At 44.0% G+C, this 21,741-nt stretch overlaps 1 protein-coding gene across 1 annotated transcript in view; it reads right to left on the reverse strand.

Moving 5' to 3' along the window:
• Positions 1–21,741, reverse strand: part of LOC120530679 (dynein heavy chain 11, axonemal-like) — a 645,801-nt gene that overhangs the window by 418,174 nt on the left and 205,886 nt on the right. Inside the window, 3 exon segments of the mRNA XM_039755100.1 lie at positions 3,882–4,013; positions 10,208–10,441; positions 15,726–15,878. Coding sequence (XP_039611034.1) covers positions 3,882–4,013; positions 10,208–10,441; positions 15,726–15,878 — 519 coding nt within the window.

Consider the following 21,741-nt stretch of genomic DNA (forward strand, 5'->3'; position numbering starts at 1 on the left):
GCCGCAGCAGGACACTTCTCTAATGTTCAGCCAGAAGTGACGCGTAGTTTATGTTCCTCAGACGTTTGAAGTGATTTTTTTTTGCCATAACACGCCGTTTAACTCGCTCTTTTTTTTTTTTTTTGCTATACTTATCAAACAGGCCGCGTACAACACTTGAGATACAATTTGCTCCGTTTCTTCTTCTTTCTCCAATTAGAACACAAGCAGGTGAGGCAACTCACACAGTGGCATCAGGAGTGGGATTGGAGCCCACAAGCCTCGGGGTTTGAAGTCCACTGCACCACACTAAATGGTGTCCCATTGATTCAGGGTGCATCTGGTGGACTCCAGGCAAGTTCTAGAAACTTCTCTGACTGAAGGAAATGGAATGGACCCGAGCACAACCTGAAGTGCCCCAGTAATGCATCTGAATAGTTGAGGTTACATGCCCTGATGTTTTTATTACATTTTGAAAGTACAGATACATCGTAACTATGTAAGTACACTTGTTTTTGGATCAGTAATACATTGTTACATTGTAATTATATAAACTGTGGAATAACTATGACAACTGAGTAATTAAATATAGCGTTACTTTGTATTACAAAGTAAGTACAGAGTAATAACTTGTAGTTACACTGTACTTATACAGGTAATTACATAGTAGTTACAGTGTAATTACGGACAAAATGTAAAGCGTTACACATTTTTCTTCAATGGATGCAGTGAAGACAGACACAGCAAGCATGTTGAAGACCCTCAAACAAGAAGACTTCCAGCACTGTTTCATTCAATGGAAGATGCGTATGGAGTGATGTAGAGATCAGGAAGGGGAGTATAGAGAATGGGACAATGTTAAGAATTCACCAATAAATATATATATTTTTTTTACTAATCCGGTTATTTTTGTTTCTAACCTAGTAGTGTAGTGTAATAGGTATATAAGTTTAATATGTCACTGTGTTCTGTACAAAAAATATTTTATAAATCCATACTATACAAAAAAAATAAATTGTATTGTATTGTATTGTATTATATTGTAACTGGGCAAAATGGTCACTCTACCATAGCTTCAGAAGGCCTCAGCTGAGATGAAAGAACCTGCCAGAAGGATAAAAATCCCAGAAGCACTCCATCAATCAGGCAGTTACGGTCAAGTGACTAACTCCTGTTCTGAGGTTTGGCATTTAAAAAACTGAGATCATGAAGAAGGAGGTTCTCTGGACTGGTGAGACACAATTAAACTGTTTGGCTAGCACAACATCTGTTGAAGACCAGGCACTGCTCCTCACCTGTCTAATACCATCCCTACGGTGAAGTATGGTGGTTGGAACATCATACTATGGTGGTTCTGGGAAGGCAAGACTGGTCACAATTAAGGGTGCAGCCAAATACCGAGAGGTCCTTGAAGAAAACCTGCTCCAGAGTGGATAACATCACCTATCAGCACAGCAGTGACCTGAAGTATACAGCCATGACAGTATCTGAGTGTCCTTAAATGGCTCAGCCAAATTCCACGAAACATCTATGGAGACACCTGAAGATGGCTGTTCACAGAAGCTTCTTACCCCATCTAATGGAGCCTGAGAGGATCCGTCAAGAAGAACTGTATATATATCGCTCAAATCCAGGTGTGCCAAGCTTGTACACTCATGTCCATGAAGACTCATGGCTGGAATTGCTGGCAAAGTGGCTTCTATAAAGTACTGAATTAAGGGCCAGGTTAGGAATGAGAGATTTCAGTTTTTGAGTTTTAATAAATTTGCAGACCTTTCTGAAAACTCATTTTCGTTTAGACATTGAAGCATTGGGTCATTGAGCGTTGATTGATGGGCAAAAATGGCAAATGCATCCATTTACATATAAATCTGCAGCACAATAAATGTGCAGAAAGTGAAGGGGTCTGAAGACTTTCTGAATCCACTGCATGTAAAGAGTGAATAAGAGAATTTGCTCAAGCGGGGCTGTCATCTCACGGAGCTACCATTACAGTCAGACTTCTCTAACCAAATACAGTTGTGGCCAAAAGCTTTGAGAATGACACAAGTGTTAATTTTCACAAAGTTTTCTGTTTCAGTGTTTTTAGATCTTTTGTCAGATGTTTCTATGGTGTACTGAAGTAGAACTACAAGCATTTCAGAAGTTTCAAAGACTTTTACTGACAATGACATGAAGTTTATGTAAAGAGTCCATATTTTTCAGTGTTGGCCCTTCTTTCTTTCTCAATACCTCTTCACTTCACCCTGACAGGCTGTCAATCAACCTTTGGGCCAAATCCTGACTGATGGCAGCCCCCCGATTCTTGAATAATCAATTCTTGGAGTATGTCAGAATTGGTGGGTTTTTGTTTCTTGATGATTGACCACAAGTTCTCAATGGGATTAAAGTTTGGGGAGTTTCCTGGCCATGGAGCCCAAATTTCGATGTTTTGTTCCCTCAGCCACTCAGTTATCACTTTTTGCTTTGTGGCCCGGTGCTCCATCATGCTGGATTGTTCATTGTTGGTCCCCAAACTGTTCTTGGATGGTTGGGAGAAGTTGCTCTCTGAGGATGTTTTGGTCCCATTCTTTATTCATGGTTGTGTTCTCAGGCAGAATTGTGAATGAGCCCAGTGCCTTGGCTGAGAAGCAACCCCACGTGACATGAATGGTCTCAGGATGCTTTACTGTTGGCCTGACACAGGACTGATGGTAGCACCGCTCACCTTTTCTTTTTTCCGGATGTCCCAAAACAATCAGAAAGAGAATTCATCAGATGAAATGTCCCGACCCTCAGCAGTCCAATCCCAGAACATCAGTCTGTCCTTGATGTTTTTCTTTCTTGACACCCACCAGGCCATCCTCCAAGAGTCTTCATCTCACTTATACCTGCCTGCTTCCATTCCTGAGAAAACTCTGCCCTGGTGGTGCCCGCAGATGAATCAACTTTAGGAGAAGGTTGGTCCTGGCGCTTGCTGGACTTTCTTGGGCGCCCTGAAGCCTTCTTCACCTCTCTATTATAACTCAATCTGCATGGCAGGGTGATCTCCAGCCTTGTCCTCGTCAACACTCTCACCAGAGCTAACGAGAGGATCACTGAAATGACGTCAGCAGGTCCTTTTGTGGCAGGGGCTGCAATGGGTTTTTGGGATTAAGTTCATTTTCATGGCAAAGAGGGACTTTGCAATTATTTGCAATTCATCTGATCACTCTTCATAACATTCAGGAGTAGATGCAAATTGCCATCATAAAAACTGAGGCAGCAAACTTTGTGAAAATTAATATTTGTGTCATTCTCAAAACGTTTGGCCACAACTGTAATTCTATGAAGCTTTTGACTTTTACTAAATTTGCAGGCCTTTCTGAGAACACGTTGATGGGCCAAAATGGCAGCTGTATCCATTTTCGAGTTAAATCTAAGACCCAATAAAGAGTGCAGGCATTCTGAAAACTTTCCAGATCTACTGTATGTCAAACACACTATTTGTGGAGGACTTTTCAGGTCACATGAAGTCCACTGTAGAACTGATTGATTCGTCCATCAACCTGCCCTTTCATGGACTGGCCTGCCTTGAGCCTGAGGCTGCTCCCCACCACCAGCTCCACATGACCCTCATACTGAGAACGTGGGTAGACCTAGTCTAACTACTACAGGTAAAATCTTGAGGCTCCCCCAATAAAAGAGAAGCCCACCAAACTGAAAGGGTACGCCTTTAACAGTTCTGCAGGACCATTTTTTTCCCCCTGTCTTTCTTTCTCTCTCTCTCTCTCAGCTTTCGCAAGATGAAAGGCAGAAATTGAAGAAATCAAAACACGCTGTCATACGCAGACATAAGCAATGGAAAATGCCCTTTTAACTAGGAAATTATTCTTTATGTTGCGCTTTTAAAATGCATTAGGGTAATTGCTACAACAAATTACCTTCTGTGCAATGAGCTTGGCGACGACGTCTCTGGCGTGCACATCAATTGTGCAGATTGTCATGATCTTCTGGCGATCAACAGGGGTGAGGTCTCCTAGCAGCATGTTTATAAGGGCATTCAGCTGAGTAATCTGCAAAATAATTAGATTTCAATATAGATATTACACTGGGGAGCGATTTGCTTTGCATGTCAAAGAGGTAATGCCCTGCATCTACTTTTCGAGAAGTACTTAAAGTCAGAAAGAGAGGCAGAAAGAAAGCGCAGAATGGCCAGGGTTACTGTACCTGTCACTCTCACTCGAGGCTCCAGCTGCATTTTTCTTCTCTTTGCTGTTTCTTTATGATTATAAACAGGCAGGAGTGGACCCCAAAACTAAGGATACCTTTGAGAAGTGTGAGGAGTTGGTGCTGGAGGGGGGGGGGTCAACATTTCGGGTATGAATATGTCCAGCAGGGGAACGTTAGCTTCACAAACGGACCGGATTCAATGCCATTCTGATTATACAACCCCCTTGAAGTCATGACAGCCGAAAAAAACGCCAGAACGTCCAAAGAGGACACCCACCTGCAGCGAAGCACATTCAGGCCCAGCCAGTAATAGAATGGGAGACCATCTAGGAAACTATAAGGCAACTGTAACAACCAGGCAACTATAAGGCAGGTGACCAATGACATCGACTCTTTCAAAATAGTCTAAGGGTTTGGTTTGACAAACGGGAGACCATCTAGGTGTTGGTGAGGCCAGCAGGGGGCGCTTACCCTGTGGTCTGACTGTGGATCCCAATGCTCCCAGTGCAGTGATGATGGACATTGTGCTGTAAACATGGCGTCATCCTTCAGATGAGGTGTAAAACCGAGGTCCTCACTCTCTGTGGTCTTAAAAGATCCTGGAGAGTAGGGTGTATCCCAATGTCCAAGCTAGACTGCCCACCACGGCCTAGTCATTCTGGACCCCTAATCATCCCCTGTCCCTAACTGGCAACTTCACCACCTGATAGCTCGTGTGTGGTGAGTGTACTGGTGCAAAGACGGCTGCCATCACATTATCATCCAGGTGGGTGCTACACATTAGTGCTGGTTGAAGTGGCTCCCCACTCACTACGTAAAGTGCTCGGAAGGCATTATATAAATGTGAAGAATTTTTATCTTCTCTCTATATATAAAATCCTATGCCCTATGTCACGCTTTAAATCGGGCTTATTTTAAAACCTACATATACATGTTTGGTGTCATTCTTTTCAGAATTTATTGAACTTTAATGTGATGTTGTTAGATTTTCAGATTCTTATTCCATTTTTAAATTATAAACTAAAATATGGACCTCAGTTTGATGGGAATACTCCAGTTGGTAAGAGAGTAAATATTTTATTCTCATTTCATGATTTTTACTCCGCTAAATAATAATTCATTTTTCTTTTACATATTTGTAGAATTTCGTGATTTTGACCCCAATAAATAATCATTTTTCTTTAGTACATTTAGAGAAAAGCCAAGCAAAATGACACCTTTTATTGGCTAACTAAAAAGATTACAATATGCAAGCTTTCAAGGCAACTCAGGCCCCTTCTTCAGGTGAGATGTAATACAGAAACTTTAGTACATTTACAAATTTTTTACGAATACTCTGGCCACAATTGGGGTTGGGTGCCAAAGGCACAAGTGGGGCTTCACCCCCTAGTCATTATAACAATTTTGGCGCTGGGTGCTAATGCCTCCTTCTCTCTTTCCTTTTGCAGAAAGTAAGATTGACAGCCACCCCACCTGTCACTCGTGTGCATGTAGGGGACAGCTGAAGGGCTGTAATGACTGCAATTCTACCTCCTCTCCAGGGGTTGGCACTGCGTCCCAATGCCTTTTTTTTCCACTCCCTCTGCAGACCAGGGGCCTCATGTATAACGCCGTGCGTAGAACTCGCACTATAACATGGCGTAAGCACAAAAGCCGTAAGCTTACACTTACAGAAAAATCCAGGTGCAGGAATCTGTGCGTACTCCAACTTCCACGTTCTTCCGCTACATAAATCCCGATCAGCGTGAAAACTAACGCTCGTGCACGCGCATTATGTAACGCCCCAAATCCTCCCAGAATTACGCCTCTTTGAATATGCAAATCAATATAAATCGCCCTTAAGCGCAGCCTTCTGTGAAAAGACAATGGGAAAAGCACGGGGAAAATATAAGAATTTCAGCGAATACCAAGTGGAGGCAAAGGAAAAATATACTATTTGTTTAATTAAACCGTGGTATAATCAACAAAAGGAAGTTGATCGAGTGACATAGCGTGTTGGAGAAACTTGAAAGCTCAAGATATCAGTCGCCGTGAACAGGCGAGTTGTAAGCCCACCGTCTAAGTGTCATATGAAAGCTTTTTAGGGTACAGAGAAAAAAAAGGCACACAGTGGGAAAAAGAGCACGAAATGTCAACTTCAATCTCAAAATTTCAACTTTAATCATGTGGTTTATTTTGTCATTAACTTCATCTTAAAATCATTTAATTAACCAGTTTCTCAAATCACATCGTAATTAAAGTAGCACGTTAAATGCTTTGTTTTGTATTTGATCTTCTATGTGCTCTATGTGTGTGAATCACTACGTGCTTCTTATACCGGCTCTCTTCCTCCAACTGGACACAGAGTCCATTACATTCGTGATATTACAGCTCTCTGAATAACTAAAATACTGAGATGTATACGTGATGTCATTTTCATGATGATAGGAGTTAAAGCACGTTATTAAACATGAGTTTTACAGCGCAGCGATTGTGCACAACCATCGATGAAATTATTTATTGCAGCAGTACTCGGGGCGGCTTGTGGTGGCACTGGGCAGAGGAAGAATCGGTGGCCCCTTCGCTGCCAATGTCAGTAAGGTAGCTTATGCACGGCGGATGGCCACATCCGTTGCGGACACTGCATAGCCGTCTCGTGCTCATGACACAAGCATTTAACTTTTGTTGAAATTTGCCGCTGCGTTTTTAGCTGTGTCGTTATTTTCTCTTTCTGCTTTATATTCAATATATATTGGCGTGGCCGCCCATGCAGTTCTTGCTTTTCTTTCTCCAAGTAACCGATTGCCATCTGTAATAGATGTTAAGCCATCTGTAAACTTAGAGCGCTGATTCTTTAAAAAGTTTAAGGAACATTGAACTATCTTCGTAGTACATGTTTAATTATTCTATCCTTCACACCAGTCCCAGTGAAGAATATAGATTATTTAAATGAAGTTAAAGTTTTACCTGTATAATATAATAAACATATTTTGCTGCATTTCATCTTAAAAATGATATCGTCATCATATGTAAATACGCGCTTTATAAAGTGGCTCAGGTTGTGAGATATTATAACTGTAGTGCAAGTTTACAGTGAGGTGATTGTACTTATAAATACAAACAGTTCTACAAGGAGCAATGATTGAGTGCATTTATAGGTCTTGGGATGAAACTGTTTCTGAACCGCGAGGTCCGTACAGGAAAGGCTTTAAAACGTTTTGCCGTGGCTGAGGTAGCGTGTGCCTGATGCTGTATACCGATAATTCTCTTTCCGGTCAGCTGCTGCTGTGATTCATCAAGTTTCCATCCAGTTTTTTGCGACGTTTTGTTATCGACAAGCAGAATATACGTAAAAAAAATGTGCGAAATTTGCAGTCTCCAGCCTGTTTCCATCCAACTGCCTTTTTATCGATAAAATGGTGTGCGTGATGACGTCATCCCCTCCAAAATAAACTGTCGCATAAGTTTTGTTGTATCGCGAAAAAAAATCTGCCCTTGAGCCGTTTCCATACATAATTTTGTGTATGTCGCAAATTATCTACTTTTTGTTTTCCACGTTACACCCCCTCCACTAAACAAAGAAACAAAGAAATTGAGAGATTATTCAGACAGTTTTTTTTATTTGCCAGCTTACTGTTCTTTCAGTTTCACAAATAATTGGAATTGTACATAATATCCGAAGCAGAATGAAGCAGTTGCTTGTCTGATAGCCCTAGAGCTCGAAGAAAGTACCCCAGTGCGACAAAACCCACGGGTATGGGAGGGACGATGGAATAAGACCTTCTGGGAGGAGGTGGTGGAGAGACACTTCACAGAAAATCTCTGGCTGCAACATTTTAGAATGACATGGCCGACGTTTGAGATGTTGTGTGGATTCATCAGTCCTGATGTTGCGCCAATCACAGGTTGTCACCGACCATCGGTTCCAACCCAAAAGCGGATTGCCATCGCCCTTTACATGCTGGCAACCTGCGCCGAGTATAGAGTAGTTGGAGAAACTTTCGGGGTTGGTAAAACTACCGTCCATCGATGTGTATATGCTGTGTGCACCACTATTAAAGAAAAATTAATGTGGCGTTATATCAGACTTCCGACTGTAGCGAAGGCCAATGCATACCGCAATTCCTTGGTGCATCTTGTGCCACAGATTTACGGTGCGCTGGATGGCACGCATGTGCCTATTCTTCCCCCAACGGAAGGCTACCGCGATTACATTAATCACAAAGGGTGGCCATCTATTGTTCTCCAGGCCCTTGTTGATGACAGGTGCATGAAACGAGACATTTGCGTTGGCACTCCTGGAAGTGCCCATGATGCAGCTGTGTTTGCAGCATCGGATCTGTACAGGTGAGCCTACCTTTCAACATCCCTTCTCAGTGCGATAACAACTGAATTAGTACTGTAACCTGCTTCCCTTAAGGTTTTTAATTAAAACTGAAATTTGAATTAATACAAAATAACGACGTTTAATCAAAAAAAACTAAAGTTAATATTAATGAGAGAATTTCTCATATATGCTAAAACATCTGCCATTTAATAATCAGAAAAACATGTTTAGATAATGAAACACGCGGTTTGTTAAATATTTTGACTGGCACAGTAAACTACCGGTAAACTGCGGTTTTTGTATTATTTAGACATCCTAAGAGACACCCCCAGGCTACAGTTGATGTGGAGGGAGTTCAGGTACCCCTTTTAGTAGCAGGAGACCCAGCCTATCCGCTACTGCATTGGCTCATCACGAGAAATAACGAGTCTCTTCATCAGACCATGCGAACCGCTCCGCCATTCTCGTTTTGATTGCACGTGATGAAAACGTATCATGTGACACATTTATTTGCGTTAAAGCCCTTTTTTCCGACAAAAAGTGTTTCCAATGTAGTTTTTGCGACATCTGAAGTATCAATATGGAATTTATGCGCTAAAGTTAAACGGAAAAATATTATGTCGACATGTACAACATTTTATCGATAATTAGCATTTCCATCAGCTAAAATTTGAAGCGCTAAATATTTTTTCGCAAAAACTCCTTGGATGGAAACCTGGCTATTCACACTCAGATACAGTGATATAAATACTCCGAGTGCTGCAGTGAGAGTAATATGGAAAAAGTTGATCCGCTGTGGCAACTCCTAACGGGAGCAGCTGAAAGAAGAATAAGGTGCAGTGAGAGTAACAACGCTAAAGCAGTTCTGGTATTTGGAATACTATGGCTGTTCCCTGGACCATTATATTGTTACAGGTTAATTACAATCAGATGCGTTACACTAATAAACAATATGCGGTTAGTTTCACTGTATTTATAAAGCCGCGTCAGGAAAATAAGGAGTAACCACACAGGAACAGTAGCACTGCTTTGACGCTGGGTGCCGCCAGTCTGCAAAACCGAGTGGAGAACTTGCGTACGACAAGGTATGAGCTACCGTGGAAAAGTACGTGGCTTTACGCCAAGTGTAGGTTTTATACATCGCGATTTGAACGTGAAAAAGTTCTTACGCAACATTTCTGTGTGTACGCACCGTTTATACATGAGGCCCCAGATGACTGACTGAAGAAGAATGTGCGCTTTAATGACAATGTCTGAAAATGTTTGATTTGTATTTTTAAACTGTGGAGCAGTGGGGTCAATCAATGAAAAATTGGTCTTTGTCCCAAACATGGATATGGAGGTCACTGTATATTAAGACCCATTTCTACCCTGCAGGGAAAAACTTGGGTGTTGGTGGCAGAATTGGCACTCCAGCCACCATAAAAAAACCTCACACTATTCCACTCCATCTGAACTAGTGTGGTGCTGAGGTATCACCTGTGGCATGGCTGCACCCGGGTCCTAATCTGGATCCTAAGTTGGTTTGTCGTGTGGTGGGTGCGGCAATGCAATGCACTGTATCAGTGTGTGCTCCTAACCTCTCTGAATACGTGGAGGTCAGCTGATACTACACTAGACACCAAGATTTACCCAAACTGCCGACCCTAAGCAGGTTTTGGCAGACAGACGTGAGGACTGACCCAACAAGCTTAGCCCCAAACACACACCCAGAACTCCCTAAATGCCTACCTGTTTGCGATTGTAGTCTTTCAGCGCCGTCTCAAAGCCCTCTTCCAGGCGCACAAAGGCTATACCCACATCAGTTGCCCACCATATCTGGCTGCCGGTGAGTGACACCTGAGCAGGATAGTCAAAAAGCCATTGATCCCGGGGCTTATCCTCATATGCGGCCACTGCCTCCATGATCTCCTGACGCACTGTCCGGCGCACCATGTCTTCTAGATGACTGAGCCAGCATTCGGCCTACAGCACAGGAGAGACATTAATAACAGAATGAGCGGTTACACTTTATAAATAATCACCAGAGACAGAGAGGTGCAGCTTTATAGGGACTCAACTGACCCAGAAGACTCCTCTTGTGAGAGAGCAGCAGGCACAGGAGGCAATTGAACAGACAGCAGCGAGGATGAGAAACAGCATGCTGGTGGTTTTGGTTTCGGGCAGACGAGCTGGGTTTGGGCGCTATATAAGACCACGCTACAATAAAGGTCAGGAGACAGAGAGGGAGAGAAGTCAGCTGATCCAGGGAGAGAGTCATGCGGAGGTGGAAGAGGAACGCCATAGCAGGACAGTGACAAGATGCACAAGCAGAGAGCTTGGAACAGCTGGGACCATATAACTTGCCGTAAGATCACATGGGCAGAACTTTGGCAGTCAGGACCAGCTAGACTCAAGTTTCTAATCCGGCCTGTGCATGTTGTCCTTCCAAGCCCAGTCTAGATGATACTCCGGCATGCCTATTGTTCCAGGAAAGAGGTTCTTGAGCTGCTGCCTGAAAGCTTTGGGAGAGGGGAAGGTACAGGTGGCACCATGAGCACATACTGACGCCATCCGCCCCATAGTTCAACAAGGCCAACATTTCCAGAAAATCCTCAGGGTCTCAACTGGTCTGCTAGCCTCACTGGATGATTGTCACCTGAAGGATGACCTACAAAACAGTTGAAGTTTCCAGAACACATTACAAAGACTTGGTCTCTGTTAGAACATCTGAGTGTTCTAAGCAAGTGGTTATGATAGAACTTACTGTCACTTGGGAGGACCACATAGAGGAGGCCCATGAGCGTAAGAAGGCCAAATATCAAGAACCGGTAGAGGAATGTAGAAGGTACAGGTGGAAGGCCCACAGCAAGCCCATTGAGGTGGGCTGCAGAGACCTTGCTGGGCAGTCCCTACAGTGGGTATGGAGTCTCCTTGGCATTAGAGGATTACAGGAAAGAAGAGCCACCAAGAACATCATTGAAAATGAAACTTTGGCTAGGCTCAGGCCTCCCTAGAGCCCTGAACTGGACTGAACTGGCTGAATTCCCGCCTTTCCCAGAAGTCCCTTGCAAAAGCCAGACTAAGCTAGTTTCCTAATACAACAGATGGGGCAACTCGGACACATCATCTGTGATGATAGGGTGTTTCGTGTTTTAAATCATCAGACACCCTCACCCGGGTTACCCAGCCAGGGGATGTTCATATATATAAATACCACTGAGGCACTCATCATGAAATCTCCCGAACCATAAGGACTTGGGACTTGAAATTTGGAATGTAGGTTACCCTTGGCCCATAGGTGCTCGCTAAGAAACAATTTAAAAAATTATTTTTTAGACTCATTTGTATGTCTGTCCACTTTTCACTACTTAAACATTCCGGTTGATTTTGCGACTTTCTCATCGCACTAAGTATCATAGTTCGTTTGCAGAACCGATTTATTAGCATGAATTCGAGAGAGACTCATCGACCTATGGTTGCGGGGCCCTCCTCATTCACATATCTGCCTTGGGACAGAACCTTAACTCCACTTAGTTAGCGAACGAGAGAACTACTTAACGGATTAAGATCTTTTTCTTGTATAATCTGCTTGAACATTTCGGTTGATTTTGCGACTTTCTCATTGCACTAAGTATCATAGTTCATTTGCAGTACCGATTTATTAGCACGAATTCGAGAGAGACTCATTGGGCGTGTCTCTCCTTACTCACATGTCTGCCTTAGGGCGTAACCTTAACTCCACTTACTTAGCGAACGACAGAACTACTTAACGGATTAAGATCCTTTTTTTGTGTAATTTGCTTGAACATTTTGGTTGATTCTGTGACTTCTCTCATCGTGCTAAGAATCATAATTCGCTTGCAGGAGTGATATATTCACACTAATCTGAAACAGAGACTGCTGGGAGGGGGAAGAGTGACGTCAGGAGTAGAGAGCTGGGCAGGGCCCTCCTCACTCTCCTGTTTCACTAATACGTGGACGAAGCTGCAGGGGATGGCTAGTATATACAGTATATTAATATACTGCTCAAAAGAATTAAAGGAACACTTTTTAATCAGAGTATAGCATAAAGTCAATGAAACTTATGGGATATTAATCTGGTCAGTTAAGTAGCAGAGGGGGTTGTTAATCAGTTTCAGCTGCTGTGGTGTTAATGAAATTAACAACAGATGCACCAGAGGGGCAACAATGAGATGACCCCCAAAACAGGAATGGTTTAACAGCTGGAGGCCACTGACATTTTTCCCTCCTCAGCTTTTCTGACTGTTTCTTCACTAGTTTCACATTTGGCTACAGTCAGTGTCACTACTGGTAGCATGAGGCGATACCTGGACCCTACAGAGGTTGCACAGGTAGTCCAACTTCTCCAGGATGGCACATCAATACGTGTCATTGCCAGAAGGTTTGCTGTGTCTCCCTGCACAGTCTCAAGGGCATGGAGGAGATTCTAGGAGACAAGCAGTTACTCTAGGAGAGCTGGAGAGGGCCATAGAAGGTCCATAACCCATCAGCAGGACCAGTATCTGCTCCTTTGGGCAAGGAGGAACAGGATGAGCACTGCCAGAGCCCTACAAAATGACCTCCAGCAGGCCACTGGTGTGAATGTCTCTGACCAAACAATCAGAAACAGACTTCATGAGGGTGACCCAAGGGCCCCATGTCCTCTAATGGGCCCTGAGCTCACTGCCCAGCAGCATGCAGCTCGATTGGCATTCGCCATAGAATACCAGAATTGGCAGATGCACCACTGGTGCCCTGTGCCTTTACAGATGAGAGCAGGTTCACCCTGAGCACGTGACAGAAGTGAAAGGGTCTGGAGAAGCCATGGAGAACATTATGCTGCCTGTAACATCATTCAGCATGAGCAGTTTGGTGGTGGGTTAATGATTGTCTGGGGAGGCATATCCATGGAGGGTCACACAGACCGCTACAGGCTTGACAAAGGCACCTTGGCTGCCATTAGGTATCAGGATGAAATCCTTGGACCCAATGTCAGACCCTATGCTGGTACAGTGGCTCCTGGTGCACGACAATTCCTGGCCTCATGTGGTGAGAGTATGCAGGCAGTTCCTGGAGGATGAAGGAATTGATACCATTGACTGGCCACCACACTTTCCTGACCTAAATCCAATAGAACACCTCTGGGACATTATGTTTTGGTCCATCCAATGCCACCAGGTTGCACCTCAGACTGTCCAGGAGCTCAGTGATGCCCTGGTCCAGATCTGGGAGGAGATCCCCCACAACACCATCTGTCATCTCATTAGAAGCATGCACCGATGTTGTCAGGCATGTATACAAGAACACAGGGGCCATACAAAGTGCTGCGTACAATTTGGAGTTGCTGCAATTCAATTTTGGCAAAATGGACTAGCCTGCCACATCATTTTTCACTCTGATTTTTGGGCGTCTTTGAATTCAGGGCTCTGTAGGTTGATCATTTTCATTTCCATCAAACGATGTGGCATCCTTTTGTTCCTAACACATTACCCAGTCTATATCAGTATAGATATCCAGGAGGATTTCTTTTTCCCATTGAGATCTGATGTGTTTTCAAAGTGTTCCTTTAATTTTTGAGCAGTTTATATATATATATATATATATATATATATATACACCCTGTAGTCTGTGTGTGGATCCCAGTGTAGTGACTGGGACACCGTATATACACTCACCTAAAGGATTATTAGGAACACCATACTAATGCGGTGTTTGACCCCCTTTCGCCTTCAGAACTGCCTTAATTCTACGTGGCATTGATTCAACAAGGTGCTGAAAGCATTCTTTAGAACTGTTGGCCCATATCGATAGGATAGCATCTTGCAGTTGATGGAGATTTGTGGTCTGCACATCCAGGGCACGAAGCTCCGTTCCACCACATCCCAAAGATGCTCTATTGGGTTGAGATCTGGTGACTGTGGGGGCCATTTTAGTACAGTGAACTCATTGTCATGTTCAAGAAACCAGTTTGAAATGATTCGAGCTTTGTGACATGGTGCATTATCCTGCTGGAAGTAGCCATCAGAGGATGGGTACATGGTGGTCATGAAGGGATGGACATGGTCAGAAACAATGCTCAGGCAGCCTGTGGCATTTAAACGATGCCTAATTGGCACTAAGGTGCCTAAAGTGTGCCAAGAAAACATCCCCCACACCATTACACCACCACCACCAGCCTGCACAGTGGTAACAAGGCATGATGGATCCATGTTCTCTTTCTGTTTACGCCAAATTCTGACTCTACCATTTGAATGTCTCAACAGAAATCGAGACTCATCAGACCAGGCAACATTTTTCCAGTCTTCAACTGTCCAATTTTGGTGAGCTCGTGCAAATTGTAGCCTCTTTTTCCTATTTGTAGTGGAGATGAGTGGTACCCGGTGGGGTCTTCTGCTGTTGTAGCCCATCCGCCTTAAGGTTGTGCATGTTGTGGCTTCACAAATGCTTTGCTGCATACCTCGGTTGTAACGAGTGGTTATTTCAGTCAAAGTTGCTCTTCTATCAGCTTGAATCAGTCGGCTTATTCTCCTCTGACCTCTAGCATCAACAAGGCATTTTCGCCCACAGGACTGCCGCATACTGGATGTTTTTTCCCTTTTCACACCATTCTTTGTAAACCCTAGAAATGGTTGTGCGTGAAAATCCCAGTAACTGAGCAGATTGTGAAATACTCAGACCGGCCCGTCTGGCACCAACAACCATGCCACGCTCCAAATGGCTTAAATCACCTTTCTTTCCCATTCTGACATTCAGTTTGGAGTTCAGGAGGTTGTCTTGACCAGGACCACACCCATAAATGCATTGAAGCAACTGCCATGTGATTGGTTGATTAGATAATTGCATTAATGAGAAATTGAACAGGTGTTCCTAATAATCCTTTAGGTGAGTGTATATGTGTGTGTTCATCTTAAAGTGCAACAGTAGACCAACCCGATAACGAACTTGACGAGAACACTTACCCTTGAGAAAACAGGTAAAGGGTAGGTAGAGGGAAATACTACGATAATACATCATGCACTGTCTATTATGTTATTTTACATGTTACTTTGCTTTGACGAGTATGCAAGTACCTCATAACTGACAGAAATTCAAGATAATAAAAAAAAATGAATCAAAAACACTGCAAAACTGCAAGAAAATGGTTTTCTCCTTACAATCTAACCTTCATTTTTATCGGTTTAAAAAATAAGCATGTTAGGGACAATTATGGTGGTGGATACCACAAAATGCCCCCTAGAGATAGAAGTGAGACGTGATGTCTTCTTACCTGTCCTTCACAAATGCAGGGCTGCGTGAAAGGCACATATTCTCCTTCCCGACTGTACATGCCAACCGCAGTCCGGATGACTCCGTCTGCCTCGCCTTCTTCAAATTTCAGGTCCGCCAGGTTATCAAACAGTTTTAGTAAGTGGCGTGTCACCTGTGAGGAGATTGTTGCGTTGGTGACATACCATACTGTTGATGTGACATTCAGTATAATAAGACAGAGAGCCACAAAGTTGCCTATTATCAGGTTGTATTATTCTACTGACATTGCTTGTACTCTGCTATTTTGGGCATATTCTCTATAAAGAACGATATAAACGTCTAACACAGAGCTTTCATTCCAATCCCAGCTCTCATGATTGCTCATTAGAGGCACACTGAAGGGTTTGATCAAGGAAAGCACTCACTGCAAGTAGGATGAAGAAATGTTGGATCGCTAAGTCGGATGTGAAAGTTTAATTACGCACAAAAAAGTAACAACAGGGATACGCTATGTGCAATAAATCAAAATCAAAACAAGATAGCCTCCAGGCTGGGCAAACTTTTAGTTCTGGTCAACGAGGAAGGAGCTCCGTCCTGAGGTGCATTCTGTCCAAGACTGAGCACCTTCTTCCGGCAGATTCTGGTTTTATAGGTGAAGGACCAGAAAGGGCAGAGTCAGTTGCCCTCATTGGGCATCTTCTCTGTACTACTAAGAGAATAAAAGAGGAGAACGTTAGTATCAGCACCCCCTCTTGACACGGAGTGGTAATAGCTACCATAGGTAAGCCCAGTGAGGGATCCAAAGACATGTATGCGTGACAAGGGTCATATGAAAATATGTTCTAGAAAGTTAAAAATGCTTTACTTTCAGATTCAATAGTGCTGTAAGATCTTTGTGTATGCCAGTGTTGTATTTCAGCCACAGTGGCGATGGTGTAAGAGAGATAGGGAGGGGTAGAGCAACCGAATTTATACACTCTACTGCCAATAGGGCGTCGTGGTACAGAATGGCTTTGGATTCAAACCACTCCCAAACAGCCAGCTTTGGACCAATAGGATTCTGGTGCGACGCATCCCCCCAACTGCTTTATTTTCACACTTGCCCCCAAAAAACAATTTGTTGAGTAAAGCTTGCCAGCTAGGTAGCCTTCCTACCCTGCAGAGAATCACTTGCCAAACTGGCTTTAAGCACTTCTCCCAACTCTGCCATATAATTCCTCAGTCGGTCCTTAAGACTGGGGTGGGGGGGTCTTTAAACATGAAAGATTCTCACCAAAGAAACACTAATATTACATTGCTTTGTCTAAGCTACAAAGAAAGACATGAAAAATATTTATCAACTTATATACAATATTTCACACCACAGCAGCCATCCACATGACATACCGTTGTCTAGTGTGAACGCTGGCCCTGGCACAGACAGACGGACGACATATTTTGCTCCACACACTGTTTATTTACAATATATACAGTTATATAAATGTCACGTGCACTCACACAACCCCAGTGCCTTCAGCACCGAATCCCCCAAGAGTCCAGGGCCCACAGTCACTGTGCCTTTCCTCTGGCCGCCTCCTGTCCTCTCTCCAGCTCCGTCTTCTGCCTCCCGACTTCCACCAAATGACTGGAGGGAGGCGGCCCCTTAAATAATGCCCCGGATGAGCCCCAGGTGTTTCCGGCCTCTTCTCTTTAGCCACGCCCCAGTGTGGCGGAAGTGTCGGCTGCTTTCCTGGCGGCTCTCCGGGCGCCACACAAAGTCTTCCCCCCGGCACTTCCTGGTGTGGCGGAAGTGCCGGGCTCCTGGGATAATTAGGCACCGGGGCGCCGCCTGGCGGAGGCCACGGGTCCCTACAGGGCTGGGCTTCCAAGCCCTGTACCCGAGGCCCCCTGCCTAACCAGGACGGACGCCCCCACTCAGTCTGGAGGAGGCACACGCCCTCCTCCGGTCTTCCAAGGCGTCCCGGCCGGGCTCCATCCCCGGCCAAAGACCACACAGGGTAAACCGCATCGGCGCCGCCGGCGGTGTCCACGGGTCCCTACAGGGCTGGGCTTCCAAGCCCTGTACCCGTGGTCCCCTACACAACCAAGACGGACACCCCCTCGCGGTCTGGAGGAGGCACAAGCCCTCCTCTCCTCCTCCTGGGCGTCCCGGCTGGGCTCCAGCCCCGGCCGGGGACCACACTAGTTACACAATTGCGATACTTGTGCAAGTTACATTGCTGTTTTTTAGCTGCAGGTCAGTTTTCTTAATGAAAAGAATTTCAGTTGTACTTTAGCATGGGAGCAACTCAAAACAATGAGTTATCGGTGCTTGATACCAGAAGCGAGAGCTCCGCAGGGGAGAGGAGACGCGTGGCAATTGATCGGAAGACGTTGAAAATCACGTGAAGTGTTCTTGTGCATTCATTCTGGCACGAAAAACTGTTTTGAAGCAAATCACTCAAAGGTGCAGTTTTCTCATTGAAAACGGCTTGTTCTATAGTAGCAATCTGTTATTATAACATTGTGGCTTATCATCATATAATAACATTTTACTTTTGGAAATGAAAATTGTTGAAAATTTCTGGGGAGACTAGGGTTATAGGGTTATAGAAATGTTGGGGAGAGCAGGTTCAAAGGGTTAATATCAAAGTGAAAACAGATCATGGACTAAACTAAAGAGAAATAGAAAACACAAAATAAACAATGGCACAGGTATTCACCCTCTCCAAGTTAGCGTTTAGGAGATGCATCTTTGGCAGGTGTATTGAGGATGACGTAATAATGTTATGACAAAAATATGGACTTTAAAAATAGAATATTTTAGAAACCAAATGTTGTACTTACTACAGGTTAGAACAAGCAGACATAAAATCTCCAGAACTGATTGGCCAGCTAGCCTGGGGGAATACAGGTGGCTATTAACAGGCCAGCAGCTGGACTGGGGGGATTAAAGGTTTTGCATTAATGTCACTGCAACCCGTTTCATAAGGTTAGTTTGTATGAGCTCCACATATCAAAGAGCAGAGACACTTTACATTTTATGGGTGCTCCTCAACAGGACCAAAGGCTGGATAGGAAGACGTAGGTGGAATTATGGCACCCCTCGACACAATCACCTGCCAGACGGGGTTCAGAAACCATTAAGAAGGCAAACAGAATGTCAGGTTATATAGCGCCTTGATGTGTGGAGTACAAGTCACAGGAGGTTCTGCTCAAGCTTTATAACACACTGGTGACGCCTCAGCTGGAGTCTGTTAAGGGATGTTAACTAGCGGGCTGGCGCGGCTAATGATGATGTCATCAGGCTGGGTCAGCACGGGCTTGCTTTGGTGTATTTGTTGCAGCAGTTTATAACACAACCAGCTTTGAACTGATTGCCCGACTACTGTCGTTATTAACTTATGAAACAGAGTCCTGTGTGCAGTTTTGGTCTCCAGGCTACAACAAGGACATAGTCCCATGATTCAGCCTGCATTTTCCCCCTAGCTGGTATTCAAAGTTGTGTCCCTTGTTTGTTTTGTTTAATTTTGTATCACTTATTTATATTTATGCATTATATCTGCTTTTCTATGTGTGGGTTGGTAAAGTGGAATGGCCTTTGTTATGTCCCTTGTGTTTTTTGGGGGTGGCTCCAAAGGGGTGGGGCCACCTGCCAATCACCACTAGGAACAGCCTTCCATCCTATTTAAGGGAGTTAAACAGTTCCAGGTGGATTACTGAACGCGCTGGAGACGAGAGTTTTGGTGAGTTTCTGTGCTATTGCCTGCGTTTTCCAGATTTTCAAACCTGTGTTTTATTTGTCAACTTTGGATTTCGTTTTTGAGACTGTGATTATTGATTTTTTGAACCCTTGCTCTATTTTTGACCTCACCTCTGGATTTTGAATTGGGACTGTGTTTATTGTTATTTTTGAACTTCTGCTCCGTTTCGACTACGATTTTTGGATTCTGCATTGGGACTTTGTTGACTGTGTGTTGCCTTGCCTTTTCAGACATCTCGTATGTGCTCTAGTGAGGAACCTTGGAAGTGTTTCTGGTACCTGTGCTTTTGGGACTCCCAGATCACAACACATAGCGGCACTAGAAAAGGTCCAGAGAAGAGCGACGCAGCTGATTCAGGGCTACAGGGGTTGAGTTATGAGTAAAGATTAAAAGTGCTGAGCCTTTACAGTTTAAACAAAAGAAAAGTAACAGGAGACCTGACTGAAGTGTTTAAAATTATAAATGGAATCAATCCAGTGGATCGAGACAGTGACTTTAAAATGAGCTCATCAAGAACACAGTTGGAAACGTGTTAAGGGGAAATTCAACACAAACATTAGGAAGTTTTCCTTTACACAGAGAATCGCAGACACCTGGGATAAGAGACCAAGTAATGTGGTAGACATCAGGAATTCTGGGACTTTCAAAACTCAGCTTGATGTTTTTTAGAAGAATTAAGTGGATAGGCCTGGCGAACTTTGCTGGCCTGTTCTTGTCTATAATATAATATTTCAGAAAGCCATCTGGTAGTCTATTATCAGGTTGAATTATTTTACCAACATTTACTGCACTTTGCTGTTTTTGGCTTATTTATGTATAATGCGTGAATAAATATGTAACTTTCTCTCCTGTCCATTCTGGTGCTCTCTGCAAATGCCTGCGGTTACAAATGTAAAAGAAAGGGGGACATGTTGATCTACAGTAGCAGTCAACCCCAACAGTGCAATAAGAGTATGAGATTTGGGGAATTCTGTTATGATCTGCTTAATAAAGAGTCTAAAAAATGTCTTCCCGGCCATCTTACCTTATCGTCTGACTTAGAATGGAGTATTATATAAGAAATCCACTTTTATACTATTTATATATCCAGCGTCACGCATGGGTAGCTGAGGATCACCTTCCAGGCTCTGATAAGATATGCAATAACCCACCGGGACAAGAGGGGGCACCAAAGCTAACCATATCATTTCTTTTTTCTTTCCCCAGCTCAGAGAAACCACCCAAGAAGGGACACCCCCCAGGCCACACCCCCACTATATTAAGCCACTCCCCTTCCTGTCAGGACAGTATAATTCTGAGGGCTCCCAGAAGATGGCATCTCAGTTGGTGGAACAATGTCCCATATGAAGAAGCTCCCAGACACAAGCCCCCTCGAAAGAACTGATTATTCTGAGAAGCTCATGGATGCTAACAAGGCACTTGTTATAATTATTTTCGGTTATGCCACCACGTGCCCTCTTTTGTTCAGTGTTTTTGGACACCTGCAGTAAATTTGGTAGCCCGGCTGGCAACAGGGTTGTCTTAACATATGGGCACGCAGGGCAGTTGCCCGGGGGTCCCATGCTAATCTATGTATGTTGTGACTTGCTGAGTTCTTGTGTAGGTCGGGGCTCCAGTGCACTGCCTAAAATGCTGTTAAGACAGTCCTGGCTGGCAACCCAAATTTTCTCCTGTTCTCTGATTTCTTATTTGGTGCTCCACACCATGTTCTAAAAGTACGTATTTTTTTATTTTTTTGTATGCTGTTTATTCATTATTATTATCTAGCACGTCTAATCGGGAGGAGGCCCCGGGGAATACCCAGGACACGCTGGACGGACTATGTCTCTTAGCTGGCCTGGGAACGCCTCGGGAATCCCCCGGAAGAGCTAATAGAAGTGGCCAGGGAGAGGGAAGTCTGGGCATCTCTGCTCAAGCTGCTGCCCCCGCGACCCGATCTTAGATAAGTGGAAGAGGATGGATGGATGGATGGATAATTTTCTTTTCTTTGAGATCTTGTAAGGCACATTGAGCTACATTCTGTGTATGTAAATGTGCTATAGAAATAAATGTTGTTTTGGTAGGATGATATACAATTTTGCACCTCTGCATGTGATTATTACGCACCTCATGTGTGACTGAATGGGTGCCCCTCAGCCACCCATTTTTTTATTTTATATAGCGCCTTTCTCATTAAGCATCACCACCAAGCACTTTACAGATAATGTAAGACCACAGTACCATAACCCCCACTAATGGGCAGCCATTCACCGTGCACAATGCGACCGCAGGCCAGCCCTGCCTCAGCCCATT

Source organism: Polypterus senegalus, chromosome 6 (assembly GCF_016835505.1).
Source record: "Polypterus senegalus isolate Bchr_013 chromosome 6, ASM1683550v1, whole genome shotgun sequence".
Lineage (NCBI taxonomy): Eukaryota > Metazoa > Chordata > Cladistia > Polypteriformes > Polypteridae > Polypterus > Polypterus senegalus.